The sequence below is a fragment of the Phyllostomus hastatus genome, unplaced genomic scaffold, assembly GCF_019186645.2.
Source record: "Phyllostomus hastatus isolate PE091 unplaced genomic scaffold, TTU_PhHast_1.1 phas_contig_98, whole genome shotgun sequence".
NCBI lineage: Eukaryota > Metazoa > Chordata > Mammalia > Chiroptera > Phyllostomidae > Phyllostomus > Phyllostomus hastatus.
The window spans coordinates 7,639,745-7,665,140 of NW_025333999.1; the positions used below are offsets into that span (position 1 = coordinate 7,639,745).

Consider the following 25,396-nt stretch of genomic DNA (forward strand, 5'->3'; position numbering starts at 1 on the left):
CTGGGGTGTTTGGTGTCTACTCTTGTCTGAATAAATATGTATTGGTGTCTTTTAAGGTATGTTTTATATTGCTCAAACAATGTTAGCTGGCAAGTCAAGAATGACTTCCTCTTTTGAAAGATCTTAATTATTTAAATGTGTTAACAGTTTCGGTAACAAGCCAATCCCTTATTATTAGTCCTTCTCCACATGGGTGTGAGACTTGCCAAGGCCCCACATCAGGGCCCCAGACCCTCCGCACCCCACCGCCCCCTCCTACCCGCACAGGGGCCCCTGTTCAGCGTGCATTTGCAGTTACAGCTTACATATTGGGACAAATGACTTCCTAGTTTTATCATTGAGCTCCTGACTAAATGATAATATAAGCACATCGGGTTTCATGTATCAGGCAAATCCAGGTAATGCCAACGCCCTAGAAATATTTCTATGAATCAGTCATCCATTGTCTATAAATGATAAGATTCACTGGGGTTGAGCTCGTATGTGTTCTGAAGATCCGGCGCTTGGGTCGAATCCACCACACTCCTCCACAGGCACGCAGCCATCAGCGCCAGGCAGCCTGCCAGGGTCAAGCCTGGACAACCCCATCTACCGCCCAGGCACCCGCACCATGCACCTGTGGGCCTTCCCAGTCCTGCCTTTGCCTCCATCTCCACCACTGTTCCCCACCCAGACCGTGGTCACCCCCGCATCTTTGTACCTGAACGGGGTGCACACCAACGTGCAGTATCGATCATGTCACCCTGTGCGGGTCCTGTTTGCCCAGACAGATGGAAGCTACTAAAGGGCGGGTGCCATGTCTCCCACGTCTTTGAAGCCCCATCACTCAATAACTGTTTCCAAAAAGTGGCAAAAGTCAAAACGTTTACAGTACCTAATGTATTTGCCCACAGACTTTCTTTTGCTACAAAAGAGCATCTAGTTTACCACGTCTGAATTGTGTAATGGTGCACTCATTAGCAAGTGTGAGCAATGCCTCATTAAGATCCTCGGGAAAGGATTAGGAAATCCACGGTTGGAAGGAATTTTAGGGTAGTTGCTTTTGGACTTCTTCCCACGAAATCCTGGGATAAATAGATGTATTTTTCTGTCCTCCTACTTTTATTTTTCAGCCTAAGAGGTTGCAGAAAGATGGAGACCCACAGAAGAAAGAGTGAGAACGCCAGTAACTGAGAGCACGAGATAAACAGGCTCTTTGCCTTCCATTTGGTAATGAGGAGTCCTCCATTCACTGAGGCAAAGTCACATTAGCAGCTGTAGGCTTTGCCATGGACAAAAAACACTACAAACCAGGCTAAAAATTTCCCAAACTGGCAATTTAGCAGCAGTCCAATGTCGAGGACGCTGTCTCACCTTAGCCTGGGAAAACTCAGGGAGGAACGGGGCACGGAACCCCGAGAGCCCGCTGGGGACGTGCCAGAGGAGATCAGGCAGCAGATGCAGTGAGGTTTGTCAGCCACCCCACTGGTTTCAGGGGCACGTTGTGCTCCCACTTGCCTCTGGGAAGTGAGTCACCCCTTGCAGAACCTGTCATAGCTCAAGTTCAGTCAGCCTCCCAGAAGCCTGGGAGAAAGTGTCACTCTGTCCTCCCACAAAACCTGGGCCATCTGAGGCATCAATACGTGGAGGGGGAGTCATGGGTGCCACAGGTGAGGAGAGAACTGGGGCTGGCATGGGGGAAGGGAGGTTAAGAGACACCTGGGGGAGAAGGAAGGGAAGCCCACAGTGCTCTGGTTCTAGGGAAAGGGGTGGTCGTTGAAGTCCGAGCCTCAGAGACCCACGTGTGACAGGCCAGGGACCACCTTCTGCTGCTACTCCTCACTGCCGGGCTCCTCGTCGCTGTCCTCCCCCAGAGGAAACGCCCTTGTGGGCTTCTGGACCTCGTGCTTCCGGGTCTCCATGGGGCAGTCCTGGCCCAGGATTGCCTGCAGCGTGGGGCAGGGAGAGAAATCACTGCCCATCTCCTCCTCAGGCTCCGCACCTTCCCAGCCAGCTCACCCAAGTCTAGTGCTGCTGAGGAAAGACTCCAGGAAGAAGCATAGGACCCTCTTTCTGCTTCCTGTGTGTGCACAGGCCTAGTCAAGACAAACATCTGATATCCTGCCATTGAATCCTAACAGCTGTAGCTCAGGCTACAGCTGAAGTTGGCACCACCCCATCAGACCTTCCTTTCTTCTATTGTTCCTCTGAGCAGCAGCTACACCCGTCCCTAACCCTCCCACCCCCTCAGCTGGCTGGTGCTGCAATCAGAGGAAAGTATCTAGTTAACTAAAATCACAGGATATGTTTCCTTCCCCTGTGGTTTGGTATTTTAAGAGGTGATTTGATAAGGAGCATGGTAGACACGAATGAATGAACGAATGAACCCAGCGGAATTCTATCCATTTTAGGGAGATAATTTGGTAATGAACACTTTGCTGGTAACTGCAGTCTTTGATGGTCCCTGTTCCTGACTCCTACAAACTTCCCGTTTCCTTTGTTTACTTAGGACCCTGCTTCACTGCCTGCTGTGAGAGAGGAAGCAGTTATGTAGAGAAGGGAAAATAGGGAAGTCCACAAAGGAAAGATAAAGTTGAAAATGGGATCAGGAAACCTGACAACACAGAGAGACGTCGAAGAGGGAGGAAGTAAGAGCACAGGCTGAAAAGGAACGAGAGAGACATGGAAGAAAACAAGATTTTTTTAGCAGTAGCAGAGCCCTTACCAGCTTCTCCTCCTGGGCTGGGGGGCTCCTCAGGAAGCAGCAGAGAGGGGCATAGGCGATGTTGACGACTCCGATGACGACCATGAGCCAGGGGAAGCCCACAGCGTGCACAATGGCGCCACCCGTAGATGGGCCTGTGAGGAAGAAGTCCAAGTCACCAGTGTTTACGAGGCTTGATCACACGGAAGGTACCACGTGAGGGTCATCAGCGGGTGACCCAGGGGATGTCCCAGGGTCCAGTAGCTCCAGATGCCTGAGAGAATCAGCCTCCCAGCTCCACTTCCAGCTTGTCACCGGCAGAAAAGGGAGACTGGGACACCAGGTCCTGGGTGCTCCTCTCTCCCTCTCCATAACCCCCAACATACCGATAGCAAAGCCCATGCAAAAAGCCACATCAGCGATGGCGTAGACATTCCCGTACACGGAGGTGTGGCGCAGGTCCACCAGGTACCCCATGATGGGCATCATAGAGGAGTCCACCATGCCTGTGGCCAGAGTGAATGGCACACCCTCTGTCAGCAACACCCCAGGCCCCTCCCTGCCAACGCACCCTCCCTCCCCATCCTCTTTAGTCCACTCCCTTAGCCTGTGGTCCCCCTACTCAACAGGAAACTCATTCCAAGTAGGAATATGAACTCATTTCTCCACACCCTTGCCGGCTGCCCTCCTGATCTGTTTGCCTTTCCACAGACCAACATCCAGGGTCTTTTCATTTCCTTGAAGGGCACTTCTTACCTATGGCAAAGCCAAGCCCTGCGTTGGGAGCAATGAGGCCAAAAATATCCCGAGCCAGAGGAACCTGCAGGAGGGAAGGAGGGAGAGTTCATCAGGAGCCCAGCTGGGTCATGCGGGGGCAGCTCAGCCACAAAGTGCATTTGCCTGGAATGCACTCCAAATGCTCTGAGCCCCATGCATTATCCGATTGGATTCTCACAACCCCTGATGAAGAACTCTTTACCCTCACTTTGAAGATATGAAAACTAGATTGGTGCTGTTTGGTCAAATGCCCTGCCCAAAGTTACAGAGCTAATAAGTGGCAAGGTCGAGTTTGAACCTCAGGTTTGACTGCGTTATATCATAACCATGGTCCTTCTCTGTTGCAGGGCCCTCCCTCCCTGTACTGAACCCCCACCCCAGACCCACACTCTGTCGTCCTTCTTCACTGAATGGAGTTCCTCTCATTTCTATCAGCAGCAGCATCCAAAGGTCTAGGCTAAGGCTTAGCTTGGAAGCCACTGGAGCAAAAAAGAGAGGAGATACCAACAACCAATTATCCATAAGCTAGAGGGCAGGTGGCCTGTGTGGTGCCACATCAGCACGCCTGTGATGCTCGTTCTCTCACCTTCCCTCCCTGGGCATCTGGTACCCAACCTGCTACCCCAGCACACTCACCCCTCAGAGGTTTAATGTATGATTTAGATTTTAGTGGCTGATAGTAATTTTTGGAAAGATTCCTTAAGGGGTATTTATATTTTATTGACAGTACAGGCTACGAGCCCCTGGGACACGCTATGTGCCAGACCCTGCCATGGTCTGTGGATGCCCCTGGCCACCCTGTGAGCGTGCTTCGAACCCCATTGCGGAGAGGAGAAAACGAAGGCTTAGAGAGCACGACAGGGGCTCTTGAAACTGGAGAAGCCCTTCTTTCTTTCTTCTTCTACATTATAGTCTGGTGCAGGGGGCTGAGGCACAGATGATGGTTCGCCCAGTGGCTTATGAGGTTCTGTCAGGATGGGGTGAACAAGTGAAGTCATGGAATGCACCATCCGGCTGGCCCCGAAACAGACACCCACGTGCATTGCTTTCTATGCCCATACACAGAGCTTCAGCCGGCCCCTGCCCTCCTACTGCCCTCCCTCTCCTCCCCCACCTCTCTCCAGCGGGACACCTGGTGGCAGCTCTCCGGCTGCTAAATTCCCACTGATGCAGAGACGGTCTCTCTGACAGTCCTCGCCAAGTCAACCCTCTGCTCATTTTGAAGGACAGTGATGTTTAAATGTCTGGGTCTTCCTCTCTTTTCTCAACTGGACCTTATTATACTTACACAAAGCAAGCTGGTACCTACTACCACCATGCCAATCAGGGAGCAAAGCCACCTGGGAAACAGAACTGTCATTACATGGTGCCAAGGGGAGAGATCCCTCCCACCCGCCACCCCTTCATCACCACACTGGCTGGTCCTACTGCCTCTAATTCCAGGGGCCCCGTGGGAGGTCGGAAGATGAACGCATCTCTACGTGACCAGGTGGCACCCCGGAGAGCCCCTCCCTGTCCTTTCCCTCCCCACCTCTCGCCTGGCTCCACGCCTCTTCCGCCAGCAGAAACAGTGGGGCCCGATGGGAACTGTTCTTCCTTCCCTTAGAGGGGGAGCCAGCTGAGTGAGAAGGACAGGCCCCTTGGGAGTAACCCTCAAACTTGATCCATGCTGTCTCCCCATTCAGACAACCTCTCCCCTATTCATATCTCATTTTCTCTTCAAGACCCATTAGAAACCACAGAAAAGTAATGCCAAACTTCTTTCCTTCTCTGGTTGCCTAGAGCAGTGTTTTTTCTTTTTAATCTTTATTTCTAAAGTCTTTATGCTGTGCTATGAAGATGACATCAGAGCTGCTGTCACTGTCGTGGAGGAACAGGACCCAGACTCACACCTCTCGGGGGCCCTGGGGCACCTCCCTGGTGCACAGTGGGCAGCCGCTGCCCCCAGCGCTGCTGCTTCTCAGGCCTGTTCTCTGGGGGGTTATTTGATCTCTTCCACAGGACAACAAGCACCTGGAAAGTGAAGGCTGTCCCTCAGGTATTCACTGCTGCTTCTACAGCAACGGGCGCAGGGCTGCGTGTCCTTTCTCCTTTTGGCCCTGGTCACCTGCTCGCCCCATTCTCCTGGGGGCAGTGTTTACGTGTGTACTTGTCCTAAACTTGCCACCTCAAAAAAGCTGCTCATCATCCCCGGCGCAGGGACAGCCTCAAAGGGCTGTCCTGTCTTACATTCCTCTTGCTCGTCCAGATCCCCAGTCTACGTACCGACCCATCTTGTTGGCTAACATGCCAAAGAGGTTGGTGCCGATGAGGTAGGACACGCTGGCAGGCAGGAAAGCCAGACCTGTAGAAAGACACAGGTCCGCACCTCAGGACACGCCCCGTTTGCTCTAAAACACCTCGATCCTACAAGACAGTGAAGTTAACCTCAAGGATCGCAAAGCAGTTTGCTTTGTGGGTTGGCGACCCCTGTGCAGACCCAGATGGACAACCGAGGACCCCACACAGCTGCGTTCCTCTGGAGCAGGGCCCTGTGTAGCTCCAGTACACGCGGTGTGCTCCAGGCTCCCGCTTGGACCTCCGGGTGAACAGCCCCTGTGAGCCATTCTCTCGGGTGAAGTACCCTCGGCCGTTGGTACAAGAACACGCACATCGGGGAAAGACATACACACTTCCTGGGAAGTGAGTTCCTGCCTGGCTGCCTCCCCGCCTTTCTATCGCTTAGGTCCTGACGTTGGTCGGTTAGGAAGCCTTTCTGAGCTCTGGTCTCTCATCTGGGAAAAACAAAGCTATTGTTACGTGACAACAGCTCACACTGAGGAGCACATCAGATGACGAATGTAAACGTTTGCAAACTGAAGCCCCGTCACACTGCGTCCAGCGGCAGTGGAGTCACGCACCCCGCAGCGGACTGCGCAGCCCACGGCTCTGGCTTCTCTCCGTGGCTGGGCCAACTGTTAGCTCTGTGACCTCGGGCAATTTATTTACTTCCTCTCAGTCTTAGGCTTCTGTTCATTCATTCAGTGCTTTTAATGAGCTTTGTCATATGCTAAGTATTCTCAGGGCTAGGGATAGAGTGATGAATCAGAGAGGAAATCCTAGTCTCCAGGAGCGAGACAGATAATAAGTAAGTACACAAATACATGAAAAAGATAATTTTGAAAAATGATAACTTTTGTGAAGAAAATGTAATGTGATGTCATGGCAGAATGACCAGAAATGGGGCTAACTTAGATTTGGTGGGTCAGGGAAGGCTTCTTTGAGAAGCTGACATTTAAGCTAAAGCTAGAATAACCAAAGGAGAGTTTTCAAGCAGGAAAACAAAACAAAACAAAACAAAAACAAGCACCACACCCACAAACACCACTTCATGCAAACACAGAAGAAACTGCTTAGTCCGTTCTAGGAACAGGAAGGAGGCCCAGACGGCCCAGGCGCCCTGTGCGAAGGGGAGAGCGACGGGAGGGGCGCGCCTGGAACCCGGAGCTTCCGTGACGCGGAATGGGAAGTGTTGGAGAGGAATGGCCTACTCTGACCGGCTTTCTGAGGTCCCGGGTTGTGGTTAGAAGGGTGGCTTCACAGGGCAAGAGTGGGAGCCAAAAGACCACCCGCAGAACCCAGGAGAGGCGGGATCACGCCTCAGCTTGGGAGTCGCCGTGGAGAGGAGGGAATCTCATGGCAGGTATTTTGCTGGCGGAGTCAGTGGAATTCCCGGTTGGACCGGCCACAGGCATAGCGGGGGTGGGGGAAAGAGAGAAATCAAGGAAGACCCCCAGGTTTTTGTCTTTATCAACCGGGTGGCTGGAGACCGGAGGTGAAGGAAGAGCGTGGAGGGCTCCTAAAAGGTTCCGAAGGCCTATCAGACGTCCTATCAGCGGGAAACGCCCGGCGGTCGGGTCGGGCGCTCGAGTCCGGAGTTCTGAAGCAAGGTCCCAACACAGATGCACACCTCCGACTAACTGGTGCGTGCATCGTCCTTACAGCCAGGGGAGGGGCTGGGCTGGGCTCACCTGCAAAAGATCAGGTGGAAAAGAGTAGAGACCCACGGTCTGCAGCTCTGAGGACCCCTACCTTTAGAAGTTAGCAGAGAGGGAGGATGTGGAAAGGCGGGAAAGGAGCAGCCAGTGGAGGGGAGAAGGGGGTGGAACCCAGGGGACAAGGAACCAAAAGGAGTTTGGCCTTGGAAAGGAGCTGAGGTGCGGCAGCGGCGAGGCGGAGGGGCTGGTGCGGCCCCGGGAGCAGCGCAGTGAGTGTGCTCCGCGACGGCGGCAAGTGAGCCTCCCTCTGGGTTCTCCCGTTTTCTCCGCACGGCCGGCCGAGCTGGAGGGGCGGGGCTGTGAAAGCGGTCTGGACGGAGAAGAGTAAAAGCCCTTTTGGAAAGTGGGATGGAGAACATAGCTACGGGACTTACAGAAAGATTGTTGGACAGCGTAAAAACCTACCTTAGTCAATTCTCATTAGAAGTAAAATTTAAAAGAAGATTACAGTGGAGCTGAGAAAAAGAACCTATTTTAGATCTGTGGCCCCAAAGCTAAGGCGAGACCAACAGCGCGGCCGTGAGATTTTCTGCAGTCCCGTCCCCTGCTCTTGTGAAGGTGGAGCAGAGCAACCAGACAGGCTGGGCCGGAGTCAAGGCTTCGCCAGGTGATGGCCCCAGGGAAAGAGTGGGCAAAGGAACACCAAAGCTTTCAAAGGAGTGACATTGATGGTGGACTTGGATCCATCTGGATGGAATCCAAGCTAAGACAGAAGTGGAGACACGAGCAGTGATGACAGCAGAACAAGAATTGAGGCCAATGGCCATCTTAAAGTTGTCAAAATTTGTTAAGGTGGGGGGATTTGAATGCCTGAGCATAATATATGTAAGGTGATAACTGGGCTGCTTGGAAGGCCAACTTTAGGTGGGATACCAGTAATAATGTTAAGGTCATCGTTCTGTAAAGTTTGCCTGGTGAAGGGGAGAGGAGGAAAGGGCCATTGCAGAAGAGCAGGTTAAGGAATAGGTCAAGAGGTTAGAGGGTAATCGACCTGGATATCGACGCCCCCCAAAACAGGGGCAGGAGTAGAGGCGGAAATGATCGACAGCTCTAATGATGGAGATGAGGTGACTAAGGGGTGGGTGCTACAATTTAACAACAAGATCTTCAAAGGAGTTGGGGTCTTTGAAGGAGAATGAAGAAGAAGTGACTCAGAAGCAGCAAAGGAGGAACATGGACGGCCCGCACGGGGGCTGCAGGAAACCATGTTCTCAGGGGACACTCAGGGGTCAGCACCAGGTGATGAAGGGCGCGTGCGGAGCCCAGGCCGAGGGCACTGGGACCTGGCCTGGACAGGAGGTGCCCTCAGGCCCAGCATTCGGAGGTGGTGGTGGAGTGGGTAATGGAAATTGGGTCAGAACAAGAAACCTCTACAGGATGGAGGTAATAACAATTCCTACAAAACAAGTGAGCTGTGGGGCTTAAATGACATCATGCAAAGCAACCACTTTGCATAGCTCCTGGCCCAGATTAAGTCCCCGCTGAGCGCTGGCCTTAATTAGTGTCATCTGGTGAGAAACACGGTCAGGACTTGGACCCAGGCCTCTCCGCTCCAACTCCAGGTGTTCCCGCCACCCACACCCCCGGCACGGCCACCAGATGGCTCTGGCGCAGGGGCTGCATGGCATCCCAGCGAGAGTTTCCATTGGCCTCACCAGCCTCTCTGCCTCTCTGTGCTGACAGGAAGCCGTGCTACCCGTAGTGACTATGTGGCGATTACAGTGAAGCCCAAAGTCAACACTTCCCTGGTTACCAGCTGATGGCTTGTTTGCTTTTAATATCTCTCCTGTGGGTGGAAGTGAAGTATACCTTAGTGGATTTGTCCAGTTGACCTGTGCGGCATGGCAATCTGTCTGAAACTGTGCCTATTTGTTTATGTTTAATTGCTTTTAAAACATGAGAAGTTTTAACTACCCAACTGTGTACCTGATTATCTGGAAAGAAGTTCCTCTGGGAAGCTACCTGCCACCTAAATGGTTGTCTCAATGTCATTTTAAAGGATGTGAAGCTTCTGAAGGAGATTTCCCCCATCACAGTAGCTGGTTCTCCCGGACCTGGGGAGAGCTTGCATTTCAGCAGCACATTGTGCAAAAGAGGGGCTCCAGCTGTGTGTCCACAGACACACGTATGTTGTTCCCAGCCCATCTTCAAGGGGTGGGGATGTCACTGGCTGTGACTGTCAAAGTGATGTAAACAAGAATGATTGCAAAACAGTAATGATTTTAATTTACTGAGTGTATGTCATGCATGGTGCTAATCCTTTTAGGATTCATATAACAATTTAGTCTGGAAAACAACTCTGAAAAACAGCTCGTTTTTACAAATGAAAAAAGTGGAGTTCACAAGAGGTTAGAAAACTTATCCAGGGTCACAGCCAGTAAGTGGCCACTGAGAGTCACACCCAGGTGGGCCTGTCTCTGGGCCTGAGCTCTGCCCACCCTCGGTGACTCGAGCAGTGGGCAAACAGGACCTTTGAGTGCTTGGTGACAGAAGACCACCCTTCTCAGAGGCCTCATCTCCTTTGTCCCTAAGTGCAGTGTTCTGCATTTAGGGCAATATGTTTCGAAGTGGGGCCACTGAGGCCATCTCAGCATCACCTGGAAGCTTGGAATGCAAACTTGTTTCACTGAAAGCCGGGTGGGGCCCTGATACCCGAGTTTTAACAACCTTTCCGGGCAATTTGATGCAGATAGCACTGCGGACCGGTGTAAAGGATGGAGGAAGACAGAGCCTCCTTGAGCTCTGATGTTCCTGCAAAGGGGACCGTGTGAAGTCACCCTGTGTGAGCTTCTTCAGGTGTCTCACCTGCCACTCTGCCTCTCCTAGCGAGAAGTTGCTGCCTAATGGAAACTACCGTGACGATTACAATGATGCCCAGTGTCAACAATTCCCTGGTTACCAGCTGACGGCTGGTTTGCTTTATATAGTCTCTCCTTTGGGTGAAGAAGGCTGGGGAAGGGCCGTCTTGAGCCATGGGTCCCACCTGCGTGGCCAGCACCTTGGGGCAGAGGATGCTGGCTGGCACCAAGCACTGACTAACTCGATTAGTTGTCATGGTCAGAGGCAGCTGCCGCCCAGAACAATTCAATTTGGGGCTGGGAGCCTTGCTTAGAACTGTCCCCTAAAAAATTAGATTTAGTGCTTTTATCGCATGCTGAGCCGCATCAGGTCCTTATCGGCTCCCACTCTGGCCCCATGAGCCTCTCCTCCCTGCAGTGAAGGAGCACTTTGCACATAGCCTTTTCTGTCCCTGTCCCCAGGTTTCCCAAAAAGGAGCAGAGGAGGCTGGAGGCCTCTTCCCTGGGCCCAGAGCTCCCCACTGGGATTCAGAGTCAAACGCCTCCCCTGGGTGAGGGCTGCAGAATGGCAGACTCCAGAAGCTCCTCTCTTAGAGGTGAAGAGATACCAAAAAACCTGAGATTTTACTGTCTATCTCAGATTACTTTGTATTCATACGTGGAATCTAATGGACTAACTGAACCAACAGGCAAAATAGAGGCAGACTCATAGACAGAGCAGGCTGACAGCTTGGGAAGTGGGAGTTGGGGTGGGTGGAGGGGTGGAGCGCAAAGGGAACAGAAGAGAAGGAACTCAGGGCACAGAGAACAGTGTGGTGATTGAGGGGAGGCTGCTGGGTGACTATGGGGGGATAAATGGTAATGGACAAACTACAATGAAAATAATGTAAAAAAAGTAACCCGGGGAAGGGGAGCTGAAGAGAGAAAATGTAGGCGGTGATGAAGGTGCATATTCATGTTCTATGGGGGCAAGGCTGCCAGTTATTCCTCAAATGACCTTTGAACCAGACAGGGTCTGGACGCCCGTCTGAGAGGTGGGCAAAGGGGGTGCTCGGCAAGTCCCTGTGATCTGCACAGCTGGCATAGCCGATCAACAGAAACGAGAACTTGCGTCCTCAGACTAGAAGCCGTTAATGATTCAGCCACACAGGCAGTTGCTGCTCTCCAGCCCTGTTAACAGCACCTCCCTTCCTTCTTGGGCTGCCTCTTGGAGGGACCACCCACCCAGTCAGGCTTGATTCACAGCTGCGAATGGGCAGTGATTCTATGAGGGGAGCACATTGTCCCTCTGGGCCCCTCTAGGCCCTCTAGACCTGGGCCTAGTAATGCTGCTGGATTACCTGAGAAAGGGCCCATGGCACACTCTTCTGCTCAAGCCTGAGCTGGGGATCAAGATCACTTACCCAGCTGCCACTCAGGGGAGCACATGGTCCGCATCATCCAGATGGGCAGTGTGGGCTCCAGCATGGCCACTCCCATGTTGGCAAAGCAGAGGGAGCCTGGGGGGACAGTCCCATGAACCACCATGGCTGCCCTGAAGCCCGGCCCCTCCCAGCCCATGGGGGGGTGTCCCAGCTTACCTGCAGCCACCAGGATATAAGGGTCTTTGAGGAGTGTAAGGAGCGGGGTCCCCTTGGCACTCTGAGGACATGGACAACAAAAACCTCCATCTGTATAGTATATAAATCTACCCTTTGCACAGAATCTGAGAATATGCAGACGTAGAGTCAGCACCGCCCCCACAGGGGTGGGCCTCGGTGCCCTCGCTGCCCCCAGCTTCTGACACCGACCACAAGCAGTGGGCTCCCAGGTTACCTCCACTTTGGTCTGACGTGGCTATGAATTCAAAGTAGTTAGAGCAAACTTCCCTGTACTTTTTGCATTTTTTATCTTTCTTTCTTCGTGGTTTGATATGAACTTCCCAGAGCCATCTTTGGCTTGGGGGCAGGCAAATACCAACTCCAACATTTAACTGTAAGGATGCTCTCGGGAGAGGCTGCCTGGAAGACCTCTAAGGCCTTCTCAGCACTGGGATGTTGTAACTACACATACTCAGGTCCCAAAGTCATTGTCTCCTTTGCATGGAAAACGATGTAACAGTTAACACAGGATAAAACAAGAATGAAGTGTTTCGCATACTCACAACCGTAAACCTACTTTTCCCCACCCTGCATGTTAAATATATATTAAACTCATGACTGTATATGTGTATATATAAACTTAGCACATGAGTGTGTGTGTGTGTGTGTGTATACATATACATACATAGCCATATATATGTAGTTATACACTGCTTCACAATGGGGATACACCTGAGAAATGTGCTTAGGCAATCTTGTCTTTGTGCGAACATCATAGCATGCACTTACACAAACCCTGATGTTTAGCCTGCTTACACTTAGGGTACATGGTGCAGCCTATTGGTCCTGGGCTGCAAGCATGTACAGCATGTTACTGTACAAACATCATGAAATTCAAGCACAAGGGAAAATTATGCAAATACGAGACACAGTAACTACAAGATGTATGATGCCACTGCTGGTGTCACACAGCAAACTGCCTTACAACAAACTTTTTTTTCATAAGTAGAAAGAGTACATTCTAAAATAACAATAAGCCCTGGCTGGTGTGGCTCAGTGGATTGAGCACCGGCCTGTGAACCAAAGGGTCGCCGGTTCTGTTCCCAGTCAGGGCACATGCCTGGGTTGCAAGCCAGGTCCCCAGTATAGGGCACTCCAGAGGCAATGCACACATTGCTGTTTCTCCCCCTTTCTTCCTCCCTTCCTTTCCCTTCTCTAAAAGTAAATAAATAAAATCTAAAAAAATAATGATAAAAAGTACAGAAACCAGTAACATAGTTGTTTATTATCACAATTGTATGTGTTATACTTTTATACAACGGCAGCCCAGTGGGTTTGTTTACACCACGGACAGGAGTGACACATGGCACCATGACTGGCTACGATGTCAGAACAGCCACAACGTTACTAGGAGGTAGGAAGTGTTTTAGCTCTACTATAATCTTATGGGCCCACCATTGTGTATGCAGTCTGTTGTTGACCAAACATTGTCACGTGGTGCATGACTGTATGTGCTTGTGTGTGTGCATCACCTAAGGTTTCTCTGAGGCTTCGTAGGCCTTTCCTCCCCCTTTGCGCAACGTCCAGCCAGACTCCCACACCGTCCCCTGCACCGTCCCCCGCGCCACCCTAACTGTGACTCTGTCTGGGAATCCCAGTTCAGTTCTCACGTCCCCGGACTCCATCCCCTTCACCTTCCTTCTTAGGTTTGGCAGGGGTGATCTAGGGACACCTGGGTCAGTGCCCTTAGCCATGTATCCCCTGGAACTAGAGCTTGGCATGTACTCACCTCAGGAGAGAATTTGGAGGGCTGTAAAATACAAAGCTGGAGTGCTAAGGAAGAAAGAGGGAGAGAGACGGTGCAGTTTATCCACTGAGTGCCGGAGGCTCCAATAACTGCCACCTTGCTGTCACCGAGCCACACACAGATCTAGCTCCCTGAGTTCCTTCCTTCCTAACTAGGACGGGGCAGTCCTCAATCCACTCAAACATGTCAGGACCAACACCACAGCATAATACATCCCCAACCTGGCCTGGGCTGTCACCTGCCTGGTGGCCTCATATGGTGATTTACCTCCATCTAGTAGTGCCAGGAAGGCCAGGATGAGGAAGGGTGCAGACTTCCCGACAAACTCGTACATCACACTTCCAAAGGGAGCTCCCACTGGAAAGGCAAAGCAAATACAGATCCCAGAGGTGAGGGCCAGGGCCCAGGCAGCGTGGCGTGGCCACGTGGACCCCGTGGTGTTCACTGAAGGCCCAGGGGCTGAGCTCCACATGAGGTTCTGGGGATTCAGAGCTGAAGAAGACCTGGCTCCAAGGTCTTTGTGTGCTAGTGGAGGAAACGACTGTGGCAGGTGGGGGGCACATAATTAGAGCATGGTAACAGGTGAAATTCAACAGTAAAGGTTCCACCTACAAAGGGCTGCTTAAGCACAGTGGAATGAGCTCAGGAGGCCACAGGGCTTTGTCAGGTGGACAATACTGGTGGGGAAGAACCATGTGCAAAGAACACAGATGTGTCAGAAAAGAGTGTGGTTGGAGAAGCAATAGAAAAGTCAGTTCTCCTAGAATACATGCATTTGGGAGGGAAGTAGAGGTGGGGAAGGTCAAGGCCACATAGTTAAGGGCCCCTAGATCCAGATACAGCATCTACTCGGCCTTGCAGGCTAGGGAGGAACACCAGTGCTTTTTTGGCTGGGAAGAAGTCCCAGCAGCTCTGGGTGCAGGGAGCTTCCTCAGGAGCAGCTTGGAGGAAGGACAGACTGTGCGAGAGGGCAGGCAGAGGCTGGTGCCACATTCCATCTGAGATGGGCTGAGGAGCTGGCCTTGAGGGAGTGGCTGTAGAGGACACAGTGGATGTGTTTGTTAGGGAGGGAGAGGAGAGAGAGTATACAGGGGTCCACCAGTCTCAGCTTGGGCGTCTGGGTAAGTGGGTGCTAACAAAGAGCAGGGGTTTTGTTCCATCTTTTCCCTGTGGTTGTAGAGGGTGGGGTGTGGGCCAGGCAAGGGACCTCTGGTGTTTTCTCCCTAATTAGCTTGCAAGCTTCTGTGGGGCAGGAACCACATCTGGGCTTCTTACCTGAATCTCCTCTGCACTAGCATCGTGCGTGGCATGCAATAAGTGCTCCATAACAGTATGTGGCCTGTTGCATACTAAGTCAATTAAATCATATGAAGGATGAACCTCAAAGAAGGGACAGCTTTATAATTTGAAGCTTGAGATTCAAGCCCAGAACACCTGTGTCTGTATCCTGGCTCTGGCATTTCCTGTCTGTGTGACCTTGGATGGCTATTAACCTTTTCTATTCTCATCTCTGTGTTGCGGGCAAGCACTCCTCCTTCACAGCACCGTGCCGAGGGTTGAAGGAGATTGTATCTGTAATGCATGCAGCACAAAATCTGACAAAGAGCATGTTCTCATGTTGAAAGCCGACCACGTGGTGAAGCAAAGGTGAGGCAGTGGCTGCTAACAGAGATCCACCCCTTGACTAGACTAGGTTTCTGGACTGTTCCTTAAGGGCTATTCAGCTTTGAAAGGGGAAAGTGATTTCATCTTTCCTGGACAAAATTTCAGAAGGGCCTAAAACATGATTGGACAGAGAAAGAAGGAAAACAGTGTCTTCCATGACCTTAGAAACACCTGCCTCCTGGAGCCGTCGGCAGAGAGTCTGCAGTACCCCACCCCCGAGATCCTGGGTCTGGGGCCAGGAGCCACGTACCCAGCAGTCCCAGCGCCAGGCCCCCCAGGGCTATTCCCATGGCACGGCCTCTCTCGGAGTCATTTGTGTAGACACTGGCTAGCATCCCGAGACCTGAAGGAGAGAGACAGATGGAGTTAGCATCTCTGCTGGAGTTTCAGCTTGAGGGTTTTTGCAAAGCTTAACCCACAGTATTTTACAAATCCTTCCCCACTGGTGCCCCCAAACTCCCACACTGCTCACCCCTTCTGTTCAGAATATTGTCGGGAGTGTAAGTCTCTGGGAAGTGTAACGCAGAACACCATTGGGTTTCACATCACGTTATCATTTCCTAGCACCTTCCCTGATGGACAGATCTGGACTAGGTCAAGGAAGGGAAACCTATGACCCCAGAGCACTGCTCTACTCAACAGGGGAACCCAAGGGTGAGGGCGAAAGCCCTGTGTGTCCAGCGAGGGCGTGGGCTGAGCGTTCCTGTCCCCAGAGCATGTGCTTCATGGCGCAGGGTTACATTCAACACCATGTTTGAAAGCACCGTGCAAACCGATGCTGTCACCAGCACTGCTAACATCACTGTTCCTGTAAAGTGGTGAGAGGGGACAGAGAAAAGAGGGCAGAGTGGCATCAGTGAAAGCCGGGCCCACTTCACGGTTTTGCCTCGGGCTTGCTCTGAGCTGAGCTGGCTGCCTCTCAGCACTATCAGAGGAAGTGATGTCAGGCTGAGGGATTTACAGGCAGTGCCGGCAACTCTATAATTGTCTTGCTTTTGAATCACAATTTCTGCCTTCTAGGGTATTTTCTTTAATTTTTTTATATAAATCTTAAAGAGATAGTGTGTGTATACGGGTGAGCGTGCATGCGTGTGTAAGATGTCAGTGTTACCTGCAACAGATGAAAATGAAGACCCGATGCCTTGAAGGGTTCGAGCCACAAAGAGCAGGGCATAGGTACCAGAAAAGGCGAACACTGGGCAAAGAGAACGGTGAGAACGCTCCAGTTAGCACGCTGCCTGGGTTCCCCACCCGCGATGTCACATATGTGAGCCATTATGCCTGTGTTTCAGTAAAGCCTGCTCGCTGCTCCTCATTTCTGCAGCCCTCTTTCTAGTCTCCCACCCCTGAATCAGGACTGTGTTTTAACTGGTATGAAGACTGAGAAACCGCAGAAGCACAAATGGATCCACTGTGCCGTAGACAGAAGGCTGGATTTCTATTTTTCATGCCCAAAGCCAATGTCCAACATCTGTCCACTGAAATCAGGGCTGTCTAAGAAGTTCAAGGCCCCAGGCTGGGATCTTGTCCTTAGACCCTACTTCTGGATCCTTCATACGCAACACCCAGACTTGACCTTTGCCACTGTTGGGCCTCAGTGGGTCACCCAAAAGTGGGGGTAAAAAGCTATGTGTACTTGAAGGACCATAGGCATTGGGTAGACAGTAAAGTCATATCTTGCTATCCAATCAGATCTTTCCCTTTATCTTATACTGAAAGATCTTTTAGCCAAACCGAACCAGTGGTACTTACTAAACAATACTGAACATACAGCTGTGCTAGACTCTTAGCAGATGTGAAGTAAAGAGACGTCCAGTTCATGCCCCCGAAGAGGTTCAGTCTGCTAGAGACTGACATAGACAAAGCAGAACCAAACAAATGTTACCAAACACTAAATTACAGGGTGTTGATGCTGCGGTTGGTAAGTGAGTGCAGACATGTCTCACCTCCAGTTCAAAGGCAATGCCCACAAAAGACAGAAGACTCCCTCCCAAAGTGTCTGCATCAGCGGAACTGAAATCCTTTTGCCCGCTCATTACAGATGTCCTCGCTCATCTGATGCCTGATAATCTCTCCTTCCCGACGTGATCACACCGTCTCCCAGACACACACACACTTGGTCTCTCCTCGCCTGGCCTCCAGTGCCCACTCCCAGGCCTTCAGATTTCTAGTCTGCTCAAGGTCAGCTCTTCCTATATTGTTTACTAACTCATCTCGGTTTGCCCCATTGGCCTGGGGTTTTCTTGGCTTTAAAACCAAAAGTTTCATATCTTGGAAGGCACCTCAATCTCATGGGAAGTGGGATGGTTGGTCATCCTACTTAGAAAGACCAAAGCAATTTCTTTTTTACTTTGCATCCCTAACACAGGCCACTATTTAGCTCCTAATTACACTGAGTCTGGTTCCCAGCTGGGGGCCCTTAGGGGTGGCAATGGGCAGCAGCAACCTCTTTTTTACTGGTTCAAAAGCCCTAACAGATGCTACATAGGAGGCACTGAACACCAAACGTTCGCTAGGATCAGGCCAACTCAAGTACAGTAACACTGGTCATGCCATGGAAACAATGTCAGTGTGTAATATAGTACATACAATGTGGTGGATAAGAAAAGCTTTCAGGCCTTTATACTAAAGACTATGGGGTCCTGGTGGGGAGGGGAGTGGGTGGAGGTGGAAGAGGGTATGGGGGGGTGGATAAATGGTAATGGAAAAAATATAATAAAGATAATGTAAAAAGTTAAAAATATAAAGACTATGGGATCCTCTAGTCCTAACTTATTCTGAGGGCTGTTTGTCAGGCCTCCCAGGCACTGAAATAGCAGGTCCTTATGACTTTGATTAAATTTACCTTTAAATCCTAGCTCTGGAAATAATCTCTCTCCCCCCACCCCCACCTCTCATATATGATATATATATATATATATCCAGCAGAAGAGAAGTAATGCCTGCTTGAGTGTGGTTGGTAGGGTAATAATATGGGTATAATAATTTATATTTTTATTTTGAACATTTCACCTAAAACGTCATGTGGTATGCTTGAGTGTGATATTGTTATGTTACAGAATGACATGCTTATGATTTTGTAGTAAAAGAGGGGTATTATCTGTGCCGGATCCTGTATATATATCCCTCAGAGACCCAGCCTTTCCCCTGGATGGTCAGCAAGCCCCGAGGTAGCTGGAGACAGCAGCGGGGACCTGACTGCTGATCATGGGGTCTGGACCTCTGCAGGCTAAAGATAATGTGTTGACCTAAGTCACACTTCAGCTTCTGAGATCGAGCTGGGATGATCCCCTGGCTACTTCCCCATGAGGCCAGACAGCGGGATGCTGGAACAGACCTCAGAGCTGTCCTGGAGACCTGAAGAAATGTTTCAGTGTCCTTACTCACCTCTGACCAATCAGCTCCCAGCCGGCCCTGAGCCCCCTAACCCACAGTGTCTTGTGATTTTGCCCTCTATAATCTGTACTCTACGTGCCATCAGAGAGTGTGGGCTTTTGTGCATGAGCATCCCGTTCTCCTTGGTTACGGCATTCATAATAAAATAGCCAATCTTTTCCCCCCACAGTCCTTGGAGTTTAAGGTTTGGCTCTGCTTGTGCAGGTGGACAAACGCTTTTTGCTTTGGAAGAGCATTGTAAAGTCACGGGGAACTGGAAATATGTCTTTTTTTTAAGATTTAAAAATATTTATTTATTTATTTATTTTATAGAGAGAGGGGAAGGGAGGGAGAAAGAGAGGGAGAGAAACATTAATGTGTGGTTGCCTTTAGCATGTCCCCAACTGGGGACCTGGCCTGCACCCAGGCATGTGCCCTGACTGGGAATTGAACCAGCGACCCTTTGGTTCGCAGGCCAACACTCAATCCACTGAGCCACACTAGACAGGGCTGGAAATGTGTCTTTATACTTCACATTCCTTCAGTGACTTTTGCCATCAAAGCATAATATGTATGCTCCATAAAGTTTTGTGGAATGAATTATGTATGTCTCATTTGATGAAACAGCAAATTATTTGTTTTTAATGTACCGTGGAGCATAGACTAAACTTCTAGTAGTTCAGTAAACACCTCTAACTTGAATTTCCTCTGCTTTGCTTCAGCTAGGATTGCCTCAGGTAAGCTGCAGTCTGGAGTCAGAACTTAACCCGGTTCCTGCACTTTGTGGCCTTCTAGCCCTGAGTGAGACAAACTCCCGTTCTGCACTGGTTGATAAGAGTCAAGCCCTGTGCTGGAAGGAGAAGCAATAAAAAAAAGCAGAATTGTACAGAAAGGTGATAAGAAAAACCAGAGGGCTACGGAGGCCTGCCGTTAGGGTCAGAGTGTCAGCGGGGGCACCAGGGGCCACCAGTGGGCCCATAGGCTGCCTCCCGGCAGTAACCCCCTCCCCATTCATTCCTTCCTCTTGTAATTCTCAGGGTCAATTTCTGGCCTTTTTTCCCCCACTTACTGTTCTCATTCCACTGCCATTTTATTAGGAACATCTATTGGAAAGTGGATGGACTATTTGTCTTTCCCTCTCTTGTTTCTTTAGCAAATTTATTTTCCTAAGCTAGAACATTTCCAAACCTTTAATGTTCTTACGTGAAGGCAGTAGACTCTGGGGTATTTCCCAATTGCTCTTGTCCAATTTAGATTCTTTGTTTGCTGCCCTTTACCTTTGCAAATAAAAGATAATACGACATCTTTCCAAAGAATGTGGAGGTTTGTCCTGAACTCACTCAGGGGATTACTGATACATGCACACACAATGGCACACACAGTAAAGCAGCCTTCACAGCTCTCCTCAGCTGACAGAAGTGAAGTATCTGTTCTTTTATAGCAGAATATTCAGATTCTGACTAGACTGAGTTACCATTATTGTTCTAGTGCCCATACCAGACACTGCAAAGCATTTAAACCAGTACCACGGGCCACTTAGCTAGCGTGATGCTGCTCTCTCCACTGCAGTGTATGTGATAAAATCAGAGGTAATCAGTGATGGGAAGAAAGGAGGAAGCAAATTACTTACTCACTGTGGAGAGAAACATGATAACAAAGCCAGCAAACATGGGAATGTGATATCCAATCCTAAAAGGGAATTTAAAAAAGATACAGTTCCAATGGGCATCCATATTCTGGGACTACACAGTTTCATGTAATTGAGAAGGGAAATTCACTTATTTGAGTACATGGTAAAACATATCCCTGAATGCAGGTGCAGAGAATGGATATGACATGTAAATGTATATAAGCAAACAAACAAACATGCACTATTACCCACAGACCAGGGCCTGAGTCTTCTTTTCCAGAAAGGACAGCCTAGTCAGAGCGTATACCCTTCTGAGAAATCAGGATAATCCCAAACACCCCTGCTAAGAAGCCAGTGCTCTGGTTTACGACAGGCCTGCTCCCTCCCCTTCCTGTCTGGCTGGGCCAGGGCTCTGGGACACTAAAATCACCTCAGTGGCGTGCTCCCTTCACCGTTCTCTTCTTAGTACCCTACAGTCGTTAGGTCACTAAGAAAATCTGGAGCCCGTGGCATTTCATCAACATCAGGCTATCCTTTGGGGCAACCAGCTTTTCTAACAGTGCACCATCCTGGGGTGCAGACAGGAGAGCTTCTCTTTTTTCCCTTCTAACCCCCTTTGGGACACCGCAGCCCACTCTCTCGCTCTGCAGCCACCGAGCGCCCACGGAGGTACCTGTTGGTGAGAGGCCCCACGAACGGGTTGACCAGAAGCTGCATCAGAGCCTTTGAAGCAAACAGAACCCCGACTCGTATGTTCTCTTTCTCCAACAACTCTGTGTCTTGCAGGCAGTCGTTTTTATGGGTTGAGGTGCCTCCAGTGACTGGAGGCGGAGTGGTGCCAGAAGTGCCATTTGTCCATGCCGTGCCCCTGGGAGCATTTTGTTCAACAGCCACAGTGTTGTTATCAAAGAAGGAGAAGATCTGGGAAAAGGCGGGGGAAGTTGCAGCAGGGGTGGGCTGCAGAGAAGGGTTGACTTCTTTGTATTCTGTGGCATATAGGAAGGTGGGCACAATGGGCACTGAAAGTCAAGAAAGACAAGGGGTCAGGGCTAAGGGCACATTGTCTTCTTAACACTAGATGGTTCAAGGTCGTTGCTATGAAGTTCAGTTTCATGCTCAAGGCAGATGTCTACAAGATGTGATTTAAAACCCACTATAAGACTGGGCCCACCCACATTATACCATTAGATAAAGTACCTAAATTCCAACTATCACATAATTGGTCCTCATTATTCATAGGTTCCACATTGGCTAATTTGCTTACTGGCTAAAGTGTATCTGTAATCACAAAGCCAACACCTGTGGAGTTGTCATGAGTTTTCTTGGACATACGTGTAGAGGGCAGGGAAAATTTGGAGTCACCAGTTGCTCACTTTTCCAGCTGAGGCTGAACAAGGTAGGCTCTGCCTTTTTATTGCGGCCGATGCAGAGCGGGCAGAGCATGGAGACAGGAGAGCAGCTGGTGCGGGGCAGGAAGCTGCAGCTCTGGGGCTGCTTGGACAGAGCTCGAATCCCAACTCTGGCGCCTGTCAGTGAGGTTGCCTCGGACAAGGCACCTAACTAAGCATTGTCTGAGACAAGGCTCTGAACCTTGTTTTCTCTTTTGTAAAGAAAATAGAAAAGACTCACAGATACAGAAAGCAAACAGATGGTTGCCAGATGGGAGCGGGTTGGTGGGCGGGTGAAACAAGTGAGGGGATTAAGAAGAACACGTTGGTTGTTACGGAACAGCCCTGGGGATGTAAAGTCCGGCGTAGGGAATATAGTGGGTAATACTGTAATAACTATGTGTGGTGCCAGGTGCCTGGACTTATTGGGTGATCACTTCCTAAGTTATAGAAATGTGTAATAACTACACTGTACACTTGAAGCTAATATAATACTGAAGGTCAACTGCAATTGAAAAATTTAAAAAGATAAGAAAATAGAATCTGCCAGGATGCGCTGTTTCCAGCATTAAGAGTGCAGTCTACTTGGGATGTGAGTGTATGTATCTCTCCCAGGAGCAGTGAGTCAGCGCTGGCTAAATGCAGGGTCTGCAGCAACTTTAGAGAGTGTAACTACCACGAGTAACGAGAATTGAACATATTGGGTTAACAGTTTGTCTCAGAAAGCTTCATGTTTGAAAGCATATGTTTTACCCAAGGGAGGGGGGCAACATGTTAGCACCCATTTGGATACTAGCATAACTGAATGCAAAGATGGATAGACTACCAACCAAAAAAAGGACTGAGGGAATGAACCACTGCAAAGGTAGGTTTTGGTAAAAAGCTGGATATCCATAAAGCATGTTATTTCCACAGAGCAGAAGCTGGGGTGGCAACACAGCAAGAAGAAGCTCACTGTTCCAGCAGCCACAGGAGCTGCTGGTGCCTTGGGAAGACAGTGGGGGGTGTGGTGGGGTGGGTATAATGCTGGTGGTGGGGTGGGTATAATGCTGGTTCTGGCTCCACTCGGCCTCTTTTTGGATCAGATACTCTGCATCTCCTTCTCTTTGAACCTCTGGAGCTTCCAGCAATGGTTGGCAGCCTTCAGACCCTGTTTCCTGCCATTCCCAGCAGCCTCTGTGCGCTTTCGAGCATGAAAGGAAACACTCTCAAGTGCATTCACTGCTGAAAGCTCGAGGGGGCTGTGCTGTGGAGCCCAGAGCCCATGACCCCCGGCACAAAGGCCCGGACCTACCCACCACGGTGAGCAGCATGTTGTCCAGGAGCAGAGCCACAAACACCACCACCAGTACCAGCTTCCGGGACTCTCTGCCCTCCCGTAGCAAGCGCCCTGGGGCATCCCAAATGGCCCTGAGCATGACCACGGTGCTGGGGGTCTTGTCCTCCGGGTGCTGGGTGGAGGTCCTGTTACACCTGCAGGTCTTCTGCTGCCTTTACAGAGGAGGCGAGAAAGTTTGGCCAGAGCAGTGAAACTCACTATTAAAATAAAAAGTACAGAGTTGCAGGTGGTAGGGCGGTATGTGAAACTGTTGCATGCCCGTGTCTCTGCTGGCCTCTCACTCAGCTTACTAACTCACTCACCGGGTTCCCAGAGGGCCTGCCCAGGAAGCAGCGCGGGGCAATTTCTCACACTGGAACTCTGCCTTGCAGGCGTGTGGATTCTGGAGCCCACCAAGCTCCGTGTCTACAATGTCAGACACTGTCTGTCACCTCGATGGTTACATCCCATCTGAGGACTATTTACACTATTATTTGCTCAAATTTCCCCTCTAAATCCACTTAAAAAAACTGAAATACTTGTTTTAAAAAAGAATTTCGTGTGCCAGGCCAAAAACAAGTTATGGTCTATGCCTATGTGTCACACAAACTATTTCAGGTGCCTTGAGGGTGACGTGTGCTGCCCACAGAGAAGCCCGGCGTAGACCAGCCCTTTCGTCTCCGATGGGCAATCTGAGCCCCTGGCTGGGAGGGCTGCCTCAGGTCAGACAATCTGCATCCACCTGGATGCAATCCCAAACTTTTTAACTTGCAGGATTGTACAATGCAGGGAGGTACATTATTTACATAAGTGAAACACTTTAATGGTGGAACCTAAGCAGCTCTTACAATCATGTTTTCAGACAATTTCAATGACTTAGAAAATACTTTTAATGTGATGTTAAGTTTAAAAAAGGACATTAAACTGTATTTATAGCTTGACCTCAATGACATAAAAATTTATTTGCACCCTTTTAAAAGACTGGAAAGATGCATACCCAAATGTCAGCTATTATGATCAATACTTAAATTATTTTCTTTTTCCTTTTCTGTAATTTCTAAATGTTTTATTGTTAACAGTTTTCATAATACAAGAAGTAAATAATGCTCAGTGTGTGTCACTGGGGTTCAGTAGTCAGCCTCAAGGACCGGGCCCCTATGTCCTGTTCTAAGACGGGCTGCGAGGAGAGCCTCACCGACACAGCGGTTCTGAGTAGCTGAGAGGTCCCCTCCGAGCCAATCCCCAGGTAAGTTTCAGCCAGAAAGTGCATGCGATCATGTAATATCCCGTATAAATAATGAATTTCTAAATACAAATTTAGTTAGAATACACAGAGAAGGGAATAAAGAGACTAAAAGGAAAGCAAAAGAAAACTAAAAGACGTAAAATGGCTTAAAGTAGGCACTCTAAGGCTAGACCAAAAATACAAACCAACAAACCCAACAATCCAGACCAAACCAAACCAAACCAAACCCAACCCAACCAGGAGTTTGCTAACTAGTCAGTGGTGAACTTTACTTTAGCATCAATATTTTCTGCTGAGAGACACAAATCACAAGGAAAGATGGGATTTGTCCAGAGAGAGGAACTTCTCACCTGGGAATCTATCTCGTGTGGGCTACTCCGGGAGACGAGGCAGCTGCCAGCAGTTCAGCAGGGACTCTGTTCTCTGAGGGCAGACGTGCTGGCGGATTTATTGCTGCCTGTTATTTGAGGAGGCCGTATGTTCCCTTTGTCCACAAAAATTTAATTGGAACCTCTAACAGGTTCCATTCAGACCCTTCGCTCGCTGCGTCAGAGGCAGGAAAGCAGGACAGGAGAGAATAAAGGGAGGGGAAATTTTCCTAAGCAAAGAAGCACTGGGCTGCTCTGCTTTTCATCTGCGCTTATCTCCCATCAAACTCTTTAACTCCTGCCTGGAGCCGAGTACGAGCTGGAGAACAAAATGGAGCCAGACTTCAGTTTCTGTCCATCGCTGCAATACTTAGTCCAAGAGACTCCACACAGCCTGATTGCTTTTTGGAAAGAAACAAATATTACAACACCCACAGGACCAAATGTGCATGCAGGTGTGTATGTGTGTGTATGTGTGTAAAATCTATATATGTTGTTCTCAAGCCATAGAAATCCAACATCTATGGCCTCTGTAAAGTCACAGATTGTGCATTCGCTTCCCAATGCTAGCCCAGTGCCTGGCCCACAGTAGCATTTCTTGGAAGGATGACTAGATGGATGGCTACACAAGAGAGAATGATTCGCTGTGGATCTCAAAAATGCATTATAGGTCTATATTTTTCTGATATTATGAGTCATTGGGGCAGCCCTGGGTTGTGGGTTC

General features: G+C 49.9%; 1 protein-coding gene across 2 annotated transcripts; it reads right to left on the reverse strand.

Annotated features, from left to right (window-relative positions):
- Positions 1 to 885: 885 nt before the first annotated feature.
- SLC18A1 (solute carrier family 18 member A1) lies at positions 886 to 24,713 on the reverse strand. 2 transcript variants are annotated; one of them, XM_045853288.1, is made up of 16 exons: positions 24,655 to 24,713; positions 23,035 to 23,231; positions 21,026 to 21,371; positions 20,353 to 20,411; positions 16,459 to 16,542; positions 15,598 to 15,690; positions 13,950 to 14,039; positions 13,665 to 13,708; positions 11,876 to 11,936; positions 11,699 to 11,794; positions 5,726 to 5,804; positions 4,749 to 4,800; positions 3,440 to 3,503; positions 3,070 to 3,189; positions 2,705 to 2,838; positions 886 to 1,925 (listed from the first exon to the last, which is right to left on the reverse strand). In XM_045853288.1, the coding sequence occupies exons 2-16, from the start codon at positions 23,156 to 23,158 to the stop codon at positions 1,812 to 1,814; spliced, it is 1,560 nt and encodes a 519-aa protein (XP_045709244.1). In that variant the 5' UTR covers positions 23,159 to 23,231; positions 24,655 to 24,713; the 3' UTR covers positions 886 to 1,811. The 2 variants fall into 2 exon arrangements, with proteins under 2 accessions (XP_045709244.1, XP_045709243.1); XM_045853287.1 differs by having other exon boundaries at positions 23,035 to 23,276; positions 24,655 to 24,712.
- Positions 24,714 to 25,396: the final 683 nt, after the last annotated feature.